At 43.8% G+C, this 13,318-nt stretch overlaps 1 protein-coding gene across 1 annotated transcript in view; it reads left to right on the forward strand.

Moving 5' to 3' along the window:
* Positions 1–1,112: 1,112 nt before the first annotated feature.
* Positions 1,113–13,318, forward strand: part of BACE2 (beta-secretase 2) — a 70,517-nt gene continuing 58,311 nt past the window's right edge. The window contains exon 1 of the mRNA XM_045002513.1: positions 1,113–1,671. Within this exon, the coding sequence (XP_044858448.1) occupies positions 1,387–1,671 (285 nt within the window). The 5' untranslated portion in view covers positions 1,113–1,386. The remainder of the gene's footprint in view (positions 1,672–13,318) is intronic.

The raw sequence follows: 13,318 nt of genomic DNA on the forward strand, positions 1-13,318 counted from the left end.
CTCCTCACCGCGCTGCCGGAGCCTCCTCGCCCGATTTCTCAGTAGCTGACTGTTGCACAGGTGGACGATAAGGTGCGAGGAGTTGACAACGGCCATAAGTGCAGCGATGATCGCAGCGGGCTCCATGCTCGCAGTGCTGTGGCGTCCGCGCTGTAACCGACCAGAAAAGTGCGCGAACAGATTTCCCGCCGGCGCTTTCAGGGAGGGAGGGCGTTTGTGAGTGACGGTTGAATGATGACAGTTACCCAAAACCACCCTCGACACATTTTTCCCCCAGCAGGCATTGCGAGCTCTACCCAGCATTCCAATGGGCAGCGGGGAGTGCGGGAACTGTGGGATAGCTTCCCACAGTGCACCGCTTCCAAAGTCGATGCTGGCCCCGTGAATGTGGACTCAGAAATTCAAATTAGTGTATTTAGTATGGATACACAAATTCGACTTCATAAGGTCGAATCCACAAATTCGAACTAAGTTGATTCGAAATAGTCTTGTAGTGTAGACAAGGCCTCAGTCTCTTGGAGCTGGTGGGCGGGAGGAGCAATGCATTAATGGTAGTTCAGAGACAGACTGGAGGGTGCGAGTATACAAGCGATTTACTTGCGTAAAGGTAACGAATGAAGAGAGAGAATTGAAGCTCCCAAGGCGTGGAAAAATGTGTAAAGGGGAGGTGAAAAACAAGCTCTGGAAGGGAAGGTGATGACAGGTGTCTCTGTGCGCGAGGTTATTCCTTACTCTGGTGGTGACAGCCGTGTCCTCTGTCATGAAAAGCACTGGCGAAATGCCATGCTCGCACACAACCTCATTTGCAGAAGCGGCTGGCCCCAGCCCGGGTGATGTTCTCTGAACTGTGATTTCCAGCGACTCGCCCGCTCGAACCTCGCAGGGGGACTTTGGAAGCGGCGCTTTCTCTTGCTCAGTGTAAACGCGGCCAAGCGCCGCGGGCTCCAGCCGCAGAGAGGACGGGGCAGCAGTTGGCAGGACAAACTTTTCCCTGGGCTGAGCCCCGCCCCGCCCCGCCCTGCCGGGGGTGGGTGGCGTTTGCTCCCCCCCCCCCCTTTAAGGGCCTGGGTAAACTTTTTCCTGCTGGCTCCGGGCGGCCCCGTCACATCCGTTGGCCGGAGCCGGGTGGGAAGTTTCTTGGCGTTTGTTCCCAGCACAAGCTCCCGGGTCCCGCTGCTGCGGGCGGAGCGGCCCCCGGGCTCTGGCGGGAGCAGCGGTGGGGCGCGTGCGAGGAGGAGCCGGGCTCCGGGGTGCGAGATGAAGCCGGGGCGTGGGGAAGCCGGAGCCGCCCTGCTCCTCCTCCTCCTTCCCGGCTGCTCCAGCCCCGCGGCCAGGCGGCTGCTCCCTCCTGCCTGAGCCCCCGAGTGTCCCGCTGCCGCCGCCGCGATGGGGACGCTGCCCGCGGCTCCCCGCCTCCTGCTGCTCCTGGCTGGCGCTGCCGGGCTGTGCCGCGCTCGCTTCTCCTTCCCGCTGCGGGTGTCCCCGCCGGCCGCCCCGGGGAGCGGCTCCGGGAGCAGCCGCCAGCAGGCCCCCGCCGGCGAGGCGGACGGCTTGGCCTTAGCCTCGGAGCCCGGGGCCGCCGTCAGCTTCTTGGCCATGGTGGAGAACCTGCAGGGAGACTCCGGCCGGGGCTACTACCTGGAGATGCTGCTCGGGACCCCGCCGCAGAAGGTGAGACTCCCTCGCGGGGGCCAGGGCAGGGGACTTGCCCTCCAGCGGGGCTAGAAGCCCGCCTGCTACCCCCGAGCCCGCCGGCTGCCCCGCGTGCACGGCGCTGCCGCTGCCCTGCCAGCCGCCCTGGGCACCACGGACACGTCAATGAGGAAAGGTTCTTGGGTGGCTGGGGGAGCGTTCCTGGCTATTGGGGAGAGGGGGCAGGCGGGGTGGTCGGGGATCGTTAGACGCCTTTAAACTTTCTTCCCATGGTGGCCAGCTACTCACGGTGAGGAGTTCCCCTGATTTTCCTCCTCCCCAGTGCAACGTTCTCCTCCAGCTCCGCTGGGAGTGGGGACAGGGCTCGGCTGAGCTGCCACTGGTGCAGGGGACAGTGCGCCTTCCATTAATAGGGGCCTTCTTCCTTAATAAGGTCACTGGTGCCACCGGTCACAGGTGAGATCCCTTGCGGAAGGGTTGTGTATGAGCTGAGCTTAAAAGCACTATTAAAAAGGGCGCGCACACACACTATTGAAAGGACCCAAGAGACCCTTCTCATGGCGTTTGGAAGATTAGAGAGGTACCTTTTGATTGTTTATGGGGAGGAGGAAAAGTCACTCCTGGCTTCGTCGTCTTTTCTTTTTTTTATAACGTTGGAAGATCTTAAATATCATAAGCATGTTGGTGAGTTAGACGTGACTGATACACATGTGAGCGATGACGGCAAGCGTTAAAGGACTGGATTGACTGTCTCGTCCTTCCTCCCACCCGTTGCATTTCAATTGCCAGACAGTATTGTTAGGTAGCGAAAAACAAAGAGAAACGAAAAGATATTGTATTGCACCGGTGTTATACCGCTTGCAACTTTGCTGAAAGGCAGCCTTTCCATTCATTGGCACTTTGCATGAAAAAACAATGTCCCCAGGCATAGTAATTGTAAGGAAGTCCTGCAGATCCGGTCTCTTTGTTTCAAACTGTTTGATGCCAATTTGATTTGAAACAAGTTTATCTGCCAGTCAAAAATATTGTATTTACCATACCTTATCTTATTTCTGAAGTCAGCCTTGAGGTTTGATGCAGTAGGCTGACTGCCAGACGCTCCTGATCCCCCACATGGAGATTACTCAACCACTCTTACTAAATTAAGTGCTACAATAATGCAAAGTTTTAAAAATCTTAATTTTTATTTAAAATGTAGCCTCTATATTTCTAATACGTTAAAGAATGCACATCCTGTGGTTGGAATTATTCCTCCTCCTTGCCCCCTCCCCTTACAAATTCTTTCTTTCAAAAGTTTTGAAAACTTGGTTGTTCTTTCATCTGTGTCATGTGAAGCCTTGGTGGATTGTTGGTGGGGATGACTTGTCAGCTGAGAAGGATTAATTTTCTAAAAGCCCTTGGGGCTTTGTCTTTTTTCCTCCCTCAAGTTTAGTACTCCCACTCTTTTAATGAGATTTAAGTGAATGAAGGGACCTTATGTAGGTGAAAATGCTTGCTTTTTTAAAATGTATTATTCTGACTGTTTTACCATAATGAAAAGTTAGTCATATAGATACTTAGTAAAAAGGAAATGTTCAGCTAATAAGCCCTCTCTAGGCTTGTGTATAATATTGTTTGTTTCTGCTTTGTTAGAAGACGACGACGATTGGTCTAATTGCCATTTTGACTAATTGAAATGTATTACAGTAGGTTATAAAGCAGTACATGGATTCAGACAGGGTTGGATAGTTTTATGATAAATACATATTATCTTGGCTATGTAGATCTGATGCATCAGGGTGTCACTTGATTGCCTCTGGGTTGAAGAAGAATTCTTTCCTCCATATTGAATGCTGTGTGGGGGAGTGTATTTTCCACTACTCTATGAGATGTCCAGTACTGTCTTCTGTGAGATTCAAGATATCAGACTTGATCATATCAGTAATCTGATCCTGTGTGCCTTAAACTACAACACAACTGTATGTAGAAAAAGGTGAATAAACAGAATATTAATATCTTACCTATACACCTTTTGTTTTTCTTCTTATTTCAGAACCACTAAGTTATGGAGATTCATGTAGACCTTACTAAGAAAGGTGTTCCTTATTTCAATGCTATGCCCCAAGTCCTTACCTATAAGTGATATTACTTTAACTGTTAAGTGTATTACAAGTAATGTAAAATTAAAATAAACTTACCCTCTTAATACTTGTTCATCATTTTACACCTGAAATTGGGTTTAAAGTTTAACTCACTGTAAACTATGCTGAGTTTTCACAGAATACAACATTGAAACATGATCCCATTGATGTTTGTAAGTAAAGTCATGCATGTGCTTAATAGTTGGCAGGATCAAGACTTGTACAGTGTTAACTTTTCTTGCTTTTTTTTTTTTTTTTAAAGTGAGGTGCTTTACAAACTTCCTTCTCTGCTTGATTCTGAAATCACAAACATATATCTGATGCAAGTGTACTTTGGAGTGAATAGTGTAAACTGCTAAGCAACTAAAGGGTAGTAGCTCTCTTCCTCTTTCAGCCTCTATGAAAAATGATGATTTATAGCACAGTATCCTAGAAATATCAGAACTTCAATTTAGCAGCCAATCCACCCTCATTCTATTATTACCAATAGATTCAAGTGTACATACATTCTTCGAGAATTATTTGAAAGCTAAAAATGTCATGGGTTTTTGAGGAATATTATATATGTCTTTTATTTCATGGAGTTGTCCTATTTCTGATGAATGGTATATTTTATGGCTGCCTGCTATTCCAAATCTGAAGATTGAAATATGAATTGGGAAGAAGGCATTGACTGCACTAGTCTAACTTTTTTATTTCTTTAAATAATCTGGAAACAGATTAAATGCCTTTACTCAATATTGTATTATTTTTCCAGCCTTGAAATGGAAGGCTATAAGCACTTTTGATAAGTGGAATGAAAAATTGTCTAGTTTTATTTGTTTTCCATGTATTTTTACTAAAGCGTTGTCTACTTTGCGCTTTCCTACAGTTTTTGACAAACGAGACAGAAGTCTACTTTTTTTTTTAAATATACCACATTTTCCCCAGATTCCTCTAGAGCAGTGTTTCCCAAACTTGGGATGCCGCTTGTGTAGGGAAAGCCCCTGGCGGGCCAGGCCGGTTTGTTTACCTGCCACGTCCACAGGTCTGGTCGATCGTGGCTCCTGGCCAATGGGAGCTGCTGGAAGCGGTGTGGGCCTTTGGCCGCCACTTCCAGCAGCTCCCATTGGCCTGGAGCTGCGAACCACAGCCAGTGGGAGCCGTGATCAGCCGGACCTGTGGACGCGGCAGGTAAATAAACCAGCCCGGCCCGCCAGAGGCTTTCCCTAAAAAAGCAGCATCCCAAGTTTGGGACACACTGCTCTAGTGAGTCTATCTATCAGAGTAGCACTTTCCTCTGATTACACCCATCTTGCTATCCTCTCATCCCATTGTGTTCCCAAATTGTGCCTATATTGAGACTACACAAATATTCCCCTTGTAACTTTAATGCAAAAGGGTGGGTGGAGGAACTATAAAGCTCTGAGTAGTCAGCATGATGCAGTTGAGTTTTGATCAGTTGCCATTGAAACCATGGTGGAACTCGAATTTTATTCTAGTGACCAAGCATCTGTTTTATGCAGTCAGCTCAGTTTAATTATTAATGCTAATCGTGAAAGCAGCTTTTGTAAGGACAGTTTGTTCTGCTCAGAGGGTCAGCAAAAATCTGACCTATAAACTGGCATTTAGAAAGTTTGATCAAGGATAAAGTGGTTATTGGGACTAACTGTCTTCATTGCAAACTATGAATTCCAATTCCCATAAAATTAACCGGAGACAGTCCCTCTATCACTGTCCAACTACAAAAAAACAGAGGAATACGTATTAAATACCTTAACTATGTGTTGGGCACTTACAATATGTGGCTTGATGTTTCAAAGGTTATAAATTCTGGCAGTTCTGGATTCAGTTCAGGGTGTGGTGATGGGAGAGTAAATTGCTGCCAGTGGGGAGTGACAAGAGGGGCTGAAGGCTCTTGGTGATATGATAGGACAGAAAAAGGGAGGCCAATTGGGTAAAAGCCAGTTGAACTAGGGCAGGAAAGCAGATTATTACAGGCTAAATTAGTGAGCAGTGGTGGTAGGGAAGGGAAATAAGGGATAGAACTAGACTTTGAATGAGTGGGTGAGAAATGGAAGGAAAACCTAGGATGGAATCAGCAGAGTAAGGAATATCTTTTTAAAAACCATACACACATAGGAACATGGACTCTGGGGACAGGTGATGCTATGTGGACCTGCTAGACTACCTTTGACATAAAAGCTTAAATAGCCATGCGCCTGACAAGATGTGTGCCAAGGTAGATTAAAAAGTGCTATGTGTTGATGCAACCTATAGTAAGTATTTTTCTGGAAAGCATCTTCTACTCTGTGGGCTTGTCTAGACATATTGGCCAATACATTTGAATTAACATGATTTTAAACAAGACTTTTGCTTTATCCATAGTATGTCCAGTCTGTGACACCCTGTACCCCATGTTCACCACTTTGATATGGTTATGATATATTTTGACAAAGTATGCCTTGTGAGGTATTGTTTGAAAACACATGATCTGCTGAACATCGTTGTCCTGTTATGATGTGTGTAAAAACACTGAATGTGAAACAATGAGATTTTACTGCATAATGTTACTAAAATGTGTTATGGTTCTGGGATATGCCCAGAATTACTCCTCAGGGACAACACAAAAGACTGAGCACAAGTACTGAGACACTATTAACTGCTTAATTGGGCATTCACCAACAGGAGGGAAGGTATAAATAGAGTATTTACAATTTCCCTGAAGGACAGTTTGCAGAGCACATGCGCATTGGAAGTGCCTACCCCCATGACCCAGCAAGGATTTTTCTGGTACAAAGAGTTGGGGAATAAGAAGGAGGGGGGAGTTGGTAGGGGAAGGGCCCTGTCCACCCCTCCTCTCCTCGCCACCACTTTTCTCTCTGCTTATGACATCAATGAATATCTAAGGACACTGAATCAGGGGGAGAGAGGTCCCAGGCTGAAAGGAAATCCAGCCTGTGAACTGACAACTGTGAATTGCCTGCAGCATCTGGTGGGTGAGAGAGCTGTTTGCTTCAAATCTTACTTAGCTTGATAAAGCTTAGGAATTAGATTGCAGTTCTATCTTTTTTTTTTTTTTTGGTAACCAAAGCTGACTTTTATGCCTTACCACTTATAGTCACTCAAAATCTATGTTTCTGTAGTTAATAAACTTGTTCTATTGTTTTATCTAAACCAGTGTGTTTTGGCTGAAGTGTTTGAGGAATCTCTACTCAGGTTAACAAAGGCTGGTGCATAATCATTTCCTATGATGGACTATTAATGAGCTTGCACTGGCCAGGACTCTACTGAAGAGAGGGCCAGGCTGGGGACTGGAGTGGGTGTCTCCCTGTATATAATTTGTGGGTGACTGGGCATAGCATTCATGTATCCATCAGAGAGTGATTTTTACATGGTGGTGGCTGAGTGAGCAGAGCCTGTAGGGGTTGCTGTTCACCACCAAGGCAGTGTAAAAGGCATCTCAGGCTGTAGTTTTAAGGGGACACAACAGTCCTGTCGTCCAGATTGCATCCTGGGGAATGTCACAGTCACATTTAAAAATGTGTTAGCTGGTCATGGTCAAGCCTAGGTACTCAGCTCCGACGGCCGTAGGGAGTACCGGGTTGACCTGCTGGCCGGCCGGAGAGATCGCCGGCCACCAGGTAAACCCGGAGCCCCGGCCGCCAAAGGGAGAACCGGGTTGACCTGCTGGCCGGCCTCAGCGGTCCTCGGCCACCAGGTAAACCTGGAGCCGACGATGGGAGAACCGGGTTGACCTGGTGGCAGGCAAGGGACTTTGAAAAATTCCCCCGGCCCGGAAGACAAACCGGCCACCAGGTCAACCCGTCGAAACCAATGGGGGTGACTTGGTGGCCGGAAAGCCAACCGGCCACCAGGTCAACCCGGAGCCCCGGCCGCCGAAGGGAGAACCGGGTTGACCCGAAGTGGAGTACAGTAACACATCTGTATTTCAACAGCTGCTAATATGAGTCAAATTCCTTTCTATCTTTTCTCTGTTGCCATGAAGTGTGACTATATTCATAGTTAGAGTGCATCTAAGGGGGAAATGGCTCAGAGCCTTTTTTCTGAATGGATTTTGGTTTGGGTTCAGGTCTTGTAAGTGCACAAGATAGTATTCAGTTGTTCCATCCTGTAATTTGTAAGCATCATATCATCGTAAGAAGAAAAGTGGTTTTTCTGTCAAAGACACAGCATTTCTACAACTTTGTCTAACCTCTTACTGATTTTCCAACTTAGCTTTTATTATGTAAACAAGCCTGTGTTTCAGATGCTTTTGTTTACTTTAAATATATACCCTACTAAAATCAAAAAAGGATTTTTTTAATCTGTTCTGTGTGCAAATTTCAGTAATGCTATCTGAAGAACTGAAAGAAAAAAACCTGCTATAAAGCAAAGTAGTATGCAGTGCTGGTGTAGCCGTGTCGGTCCCAGGATATTAGAGAGACAAGGTAGGTGAAGTAATATCATCAGGTCACTGAGGAAGAGCTCTGTGTAAGCTCGTCTGTCTCATCAACAAAAGTAGGTCCAATAAAAGATATTACCTCACCCACCTTGTCTCTCTAATAAAGCAGAGTAGTTTAGTTACCCCAGGGAGAAAAGTGGGTTTGACTTAATGTCACTGTCTTTACTCTTCAAATTGGGAAGAAGCTTTAAAATAATAGTATAAACAAAGCACGCTCTCTCTCGCTCTCTCTCTCTCTCTCTCTCTCTCTCTCAGTTCCACAATGACACCTAGCACTATCGTCTCTGAGAGCCTCTCAAGAGAACTAAAAACATAATACTCCAGTAGTCTAACTTCCTTTGCCCAAGTCAGTTTGGATTGTCATTGTTTCCTTCTCTCAGTTCCCCCAGTATTTTTTCCCTTGACCTGCTCCTCCTCCACTTATTTTTATTTTTTTATTTTTTCTTATTGGCATCTTATTTTCTGGAAAAATAGACCATGTATTAGGGAACAAACTCTTCTTCCTGCTCTGTAGCATTCCTCCTGAGATGCAGATTTTTTGGTTTCCTGTTTAACAAGAAGATCTAGGAAGGTTACATGTTCATACAGTACACAAATACGCCACTTACATTATGAAGAAATAGTGCATGGGAAAGGAGGGGATTTCCACAAAAGGTAACTTAAAAAGGTTGCATGAGAAATTTCCTGTTAACTGAAAAAAATTATAGTGCACCAAATACAATTAATGTGTCATAATTAAAAGGCTCTGTTTTAAATGGGTACTGTCAAGATAATGATTACACTTGAGAATTATTTCTCATGTTTTCTAATAAATTATGAAGAGTAAATTAGACTTTTAACAATTATATTTCTTCGAGGTCTGTACTTAATTCAATTTGTGAATACTGCAATTAAACTGCCAGTAAAATAGAACATAACCAGCTGTCTCTGTCTTTCATGCGTTAGCACAAACTCCTGTTATGTATGGCTTGTATGTGTTCAAAAATTTAAATCACATATAAAACAATGCAGTTGACACTGATTTGATTAAACTAAAAAGATATTCATATTACAATCATATTTAGTAATCTTCTTCCCCTCTTTTTAATAATACACAAATGAACTCATGTTTGGGCTAAACTACTTGACAGCATCACTTGTTCATTGTATCCATTATCAAATACAGTAGTTAAAAAAAATAATAATTTAAAAAGTGAATTTTGAAGTAGAGGGACTTTTATATTAAGTCCCTTCTCATTAAAGGCCAGATTCCCCCATTTGAAAGGGGGTGAGAGGGAAGTAATCCAATCCTTCTGACGGATACCTTCCAGATAATGCCTTTTGATATTTGTTCATGGATTTACTTGTGTGAGTAGTCTGCAAATCAACACTTCAGAACCTCAGAAAGTGTTTAAGCATATAATCTATTAGTCACGTGTGGAAGCAGGATTTTTGTACTTTCTTCCCCATGTCAAATCTTCATTCCTTGTTCTTGCCTCAACAGTAACTTTCATAGCTGGGAGCACTGTTAAGCTCTCTAATTTGCAGGGAGAAGTGGGGGGAATACTATGTAAAAGACATCTTTCTTTCAGTAAAAAACAAGGCCAGAATGCCAAAACAAAATCAGAAAGATGGTTCTACAGTAAAATAATTTAAATGGTATTAACAAAAAAGCTGCCCATCATAAATACAGTATAGGGCCAACAGCGGTTATTTGAAGCCTGCCTCTGGCAGCATAATTTTGGGCACAGAACAATGATGTTTACTTAGGGCTCTAAAGTGATTGCAGACATCAGATTTTTTTAATTTCAAAAGTGAGACTTTTGACCTCATAGACTAGCTCCTCTTCAGTATTTTCAATATCAAATAAATATGATGCTTCTGAAATTGAATTTTAGTACCTGTTGGTACAAAATCCCCGACTACTGATGCATTGCAGCATTATAAACTAGTAACTGTGGCATGTCATTCAGGTCAGTGAAGTGAGAAGTGTGTCATGCTTTGTGCCTGGTGTATGTATGTGGAAAGTCATATAGGCCAGTGGTTCTCAAACTTGGGCCGCCGCTTGTTCAGGGAAAGCCCCTGGCGGGCCTGGCCGGTTTGTTTACCTGCCACATCCGCAGGTTCGGACGATCGTGGCTCCCACTGGCCGTGGTTCACCACTCCAGGTCAATGGGGGCTGCAGGAAGCTGCGGCCAGCACATCCCTCGGCCCGCGCGGCTTCCTGCCACCCCCATTGGCCTGGAGCAGTGAACTGTGGCCAGTGGGAGTCACGATCGGCCGAACCTGTGGATGGGGCAGGTAAACAAACTGGCCCGGCCCACCAGGGGCTTTCCCTGAACAAGCGGTGGCCCAAGTTTGAGAACCACTGATCGAGGCTGGGCCACCATACTGCTGTTTTGTGGTATGGCATGGCCCACATTTGACAGCAAAGTGGAAAAAGTCTGTGTCTGACAAGTGTGATGGTGAAATGAGAGGCATGTCCCAAAATGCTTTGCCCGCATATCGCTTTTTTGTGTGAATAAGCAGTTGCCATTTCAGTGTGTTTTTCTCAGATTCACAGAATTGGTTCTATGTACATTACCATGTGGAGAACTAAGAAGTTAAACAAAAATGTTAGCTCATCCCCAAGCATTTTTTTAAGTATCTAAAATTCTGCAGTTCTAATCCAAGAAAGGAGTACAGGGCTAGGGTTTTCCTTCTATGCCACCAACTTGAAAAGTGAACAGGATAATTTTAATATGACTGATTTTTTTTTCATTGGTGTAGCAAGATCATATTTGACAGTCAGAAATGTTACTGTCTCAAGATAATCCTCAGTCACTTCAAGGAAGGACAAAAATTCACATGATCCTGAGTGCTAGATTTTTGCATTTCAATATCTGACATATAACTGACAGTTGGATGGAAAACTGCAGATAACCAGAAAACCCTTTAGAGACGATTTAACTGTGGATGCTCACCTTTGTCAGATAAGGGTGATGTTTGTTGAGTCAGTTGACTCTTCTGGCTTGCCTTTGCCTGACAGTTTACTAAAGATTAGTGTAATCTTCCCCTCACTTTCCTTAATGCTACATCATTTTCCAACTTGCCCAGATCTTCTAAGTTTCTCTGTAGAACTGCTCTTTCTGAAAGTTGGAGGATTTACTTGCAAATGCTCATTTAGGGGTGGAAACTACTGTTGGTGTTAAACATGTGATCAGGGTTTGGTTTTAAGCCAAATGTTTGAGATCTTCCGCGTGGATAATGTGGCTTTTAGTGTGTAATTAGTCACTGCATGGACTCAAAGGTTCTTCTACAAGGTGAGTGAACTTCTGAGGACCCCTACTGATGTAATTTGCCCAGTTTAAGTTCACCCTTTTTTATTCCCATGTCTCCCTATACTAAAAAGCTTGCTTGGTGCCCTGAGGGGGGGGCACCAGTTTCTGTGAGGCCTTCAAGGGAAACTGGAAGTAGCCTGTCTACTGTCTCCTTCCACATTCTCCCCTCCTATAGCAGTGGAAGGGGTGACAGGGGAATCCTTTTCCTGCTGCAAGAGAAGATGGTATTCTGTGTCCCCTAGCAATTGAGGTTTGTTTTTTTCCCCCCTATCTCCCCATTCTTTCTGTTATGCTTATTTCCCCTCTTTCCCTTGTTTCCCTTTCTTGCTGCCTATATTGATGCTTCTTAGAGCCCCAGTCCACATCTGGCGTTTCTACTCACCTGACTCAAAGAAACGGCCAATATGTTAATCATGTTTTCAAAACTGTGGTGCCTAGATATTCAGATTACTAAATCAAGGAAAGATATGAAAATATGTGCTAAAGGTTATATATGCCATAAGGTTAGTATTGGCAGGGCAGAGGTGAGAGTAATATGATTTTATGTAACAATTCTTTTTATGTATATTCTAGTTGTCATAGACTTCATATCCCTCTTTGGGAACCCTATTAAGCATATGTGTCTCGTTAGTGACTCACTGCAAAGCTCTGTGTTCTAGAACTCTTAAGAAGCAGCACACCTTTGTGTACTATTTGGAAGGAAGTTGCAGAAAGCAGAATTTGCCATACTGATAAGCAAACCGATGGAGATTGGAACCTTAAGAGCTGATGTCATCACACAATAGTTTGCCAGTCCTTGCCGGAGCTGAGGATAATTAGTTTCACACACAGGCTGAAGGGGAGTTATAGTCGCAAGGAAGGAGGGCAACTATAAACATGCCCTGTGAATAATGTTTGCAGTGACTTTCATATTAAACTTCATCTTAAGAGTCAAAAAATGACTTTCTAACTTCCAACCTGGCAAATTCAACCTGACATCTGAAAACAAGGATGGGTTCTGGCCAGGTCATGCATCCTCCTTTTGTAATAAAGATTTTTATAATGAAAATTAGTTAACATTTCTTTTGAGGCATGAGCCACAAGAGAAGCCAGCCGTTTTGCATAGTTGTTGTTGGTTCTACATTAAAGTAAATCTTCAGTAAATAAGTCAGGTAATAAATTAAAAAAAATTTTTTTTACCAAAGCTGCACTTCAACGGTCCTGTGTAAGTAAAACTGTTAGAAGTAACACAAGTACATTAAAAATATTGACACTGTAAATGCTTCAAACTTTTAAGTACAACTAGCACAATGGTCTAATGAGTAGACCCACTTTTTCTTTAAATCATCTTTGAGGAGAAGACAACATTCAGAGTAGAACAATATGACCTGATGTCGTCTTTCCTCGCCTATCATTCCTGGAGCTCTTAAGCTTTGAAAAGCCATGTATTAACAAAAGTATCTGTCTCCAAAGCCAGTACCTTGAAGAAGAAAAAAGCATGATTGAAATATATCTACCCCTATGAGTTTAGTTTTAAATACCTATTTGTTTCTTTGAGTTTTGAGATTGCAGCCTTTTAATATTCTTGCAGTATAAATGACTCTTGTCCCAATCCTTTCCCCTCCTTCTCACCTTCAAAATATAGTTCTCTTTTTTTCAAAACATAACTTTTTAAATTTTATATTTTCCCCTACAAGTCCTTCTCTCAAACTATCACAATATTTTGACCTCAGATTCACATCATTTGTGCAGTTTGAAGCCAGTGTTTTTTATTTATATTTGAGACTGTTAAATAATAAGGCACTGGCCTAGGGCAGTGCAAT

The sequence above is a fragment of the Mauremys mutica genome, chromosome 1 (genome assembly GCF_020497125.1).
Source record: "Mauremys mutica isolate MM-2020 ecotype Southern chromosome 1, ASM2049712v1, whole genome shotgun sequence".
In the NCBI taxonomy this organism is placed as follows: domain Eukaryota; kingdom Metazoa; phylum Chordata; order Testudines; family Geoemydidae; genus Mauremys; species Mauremys mutica.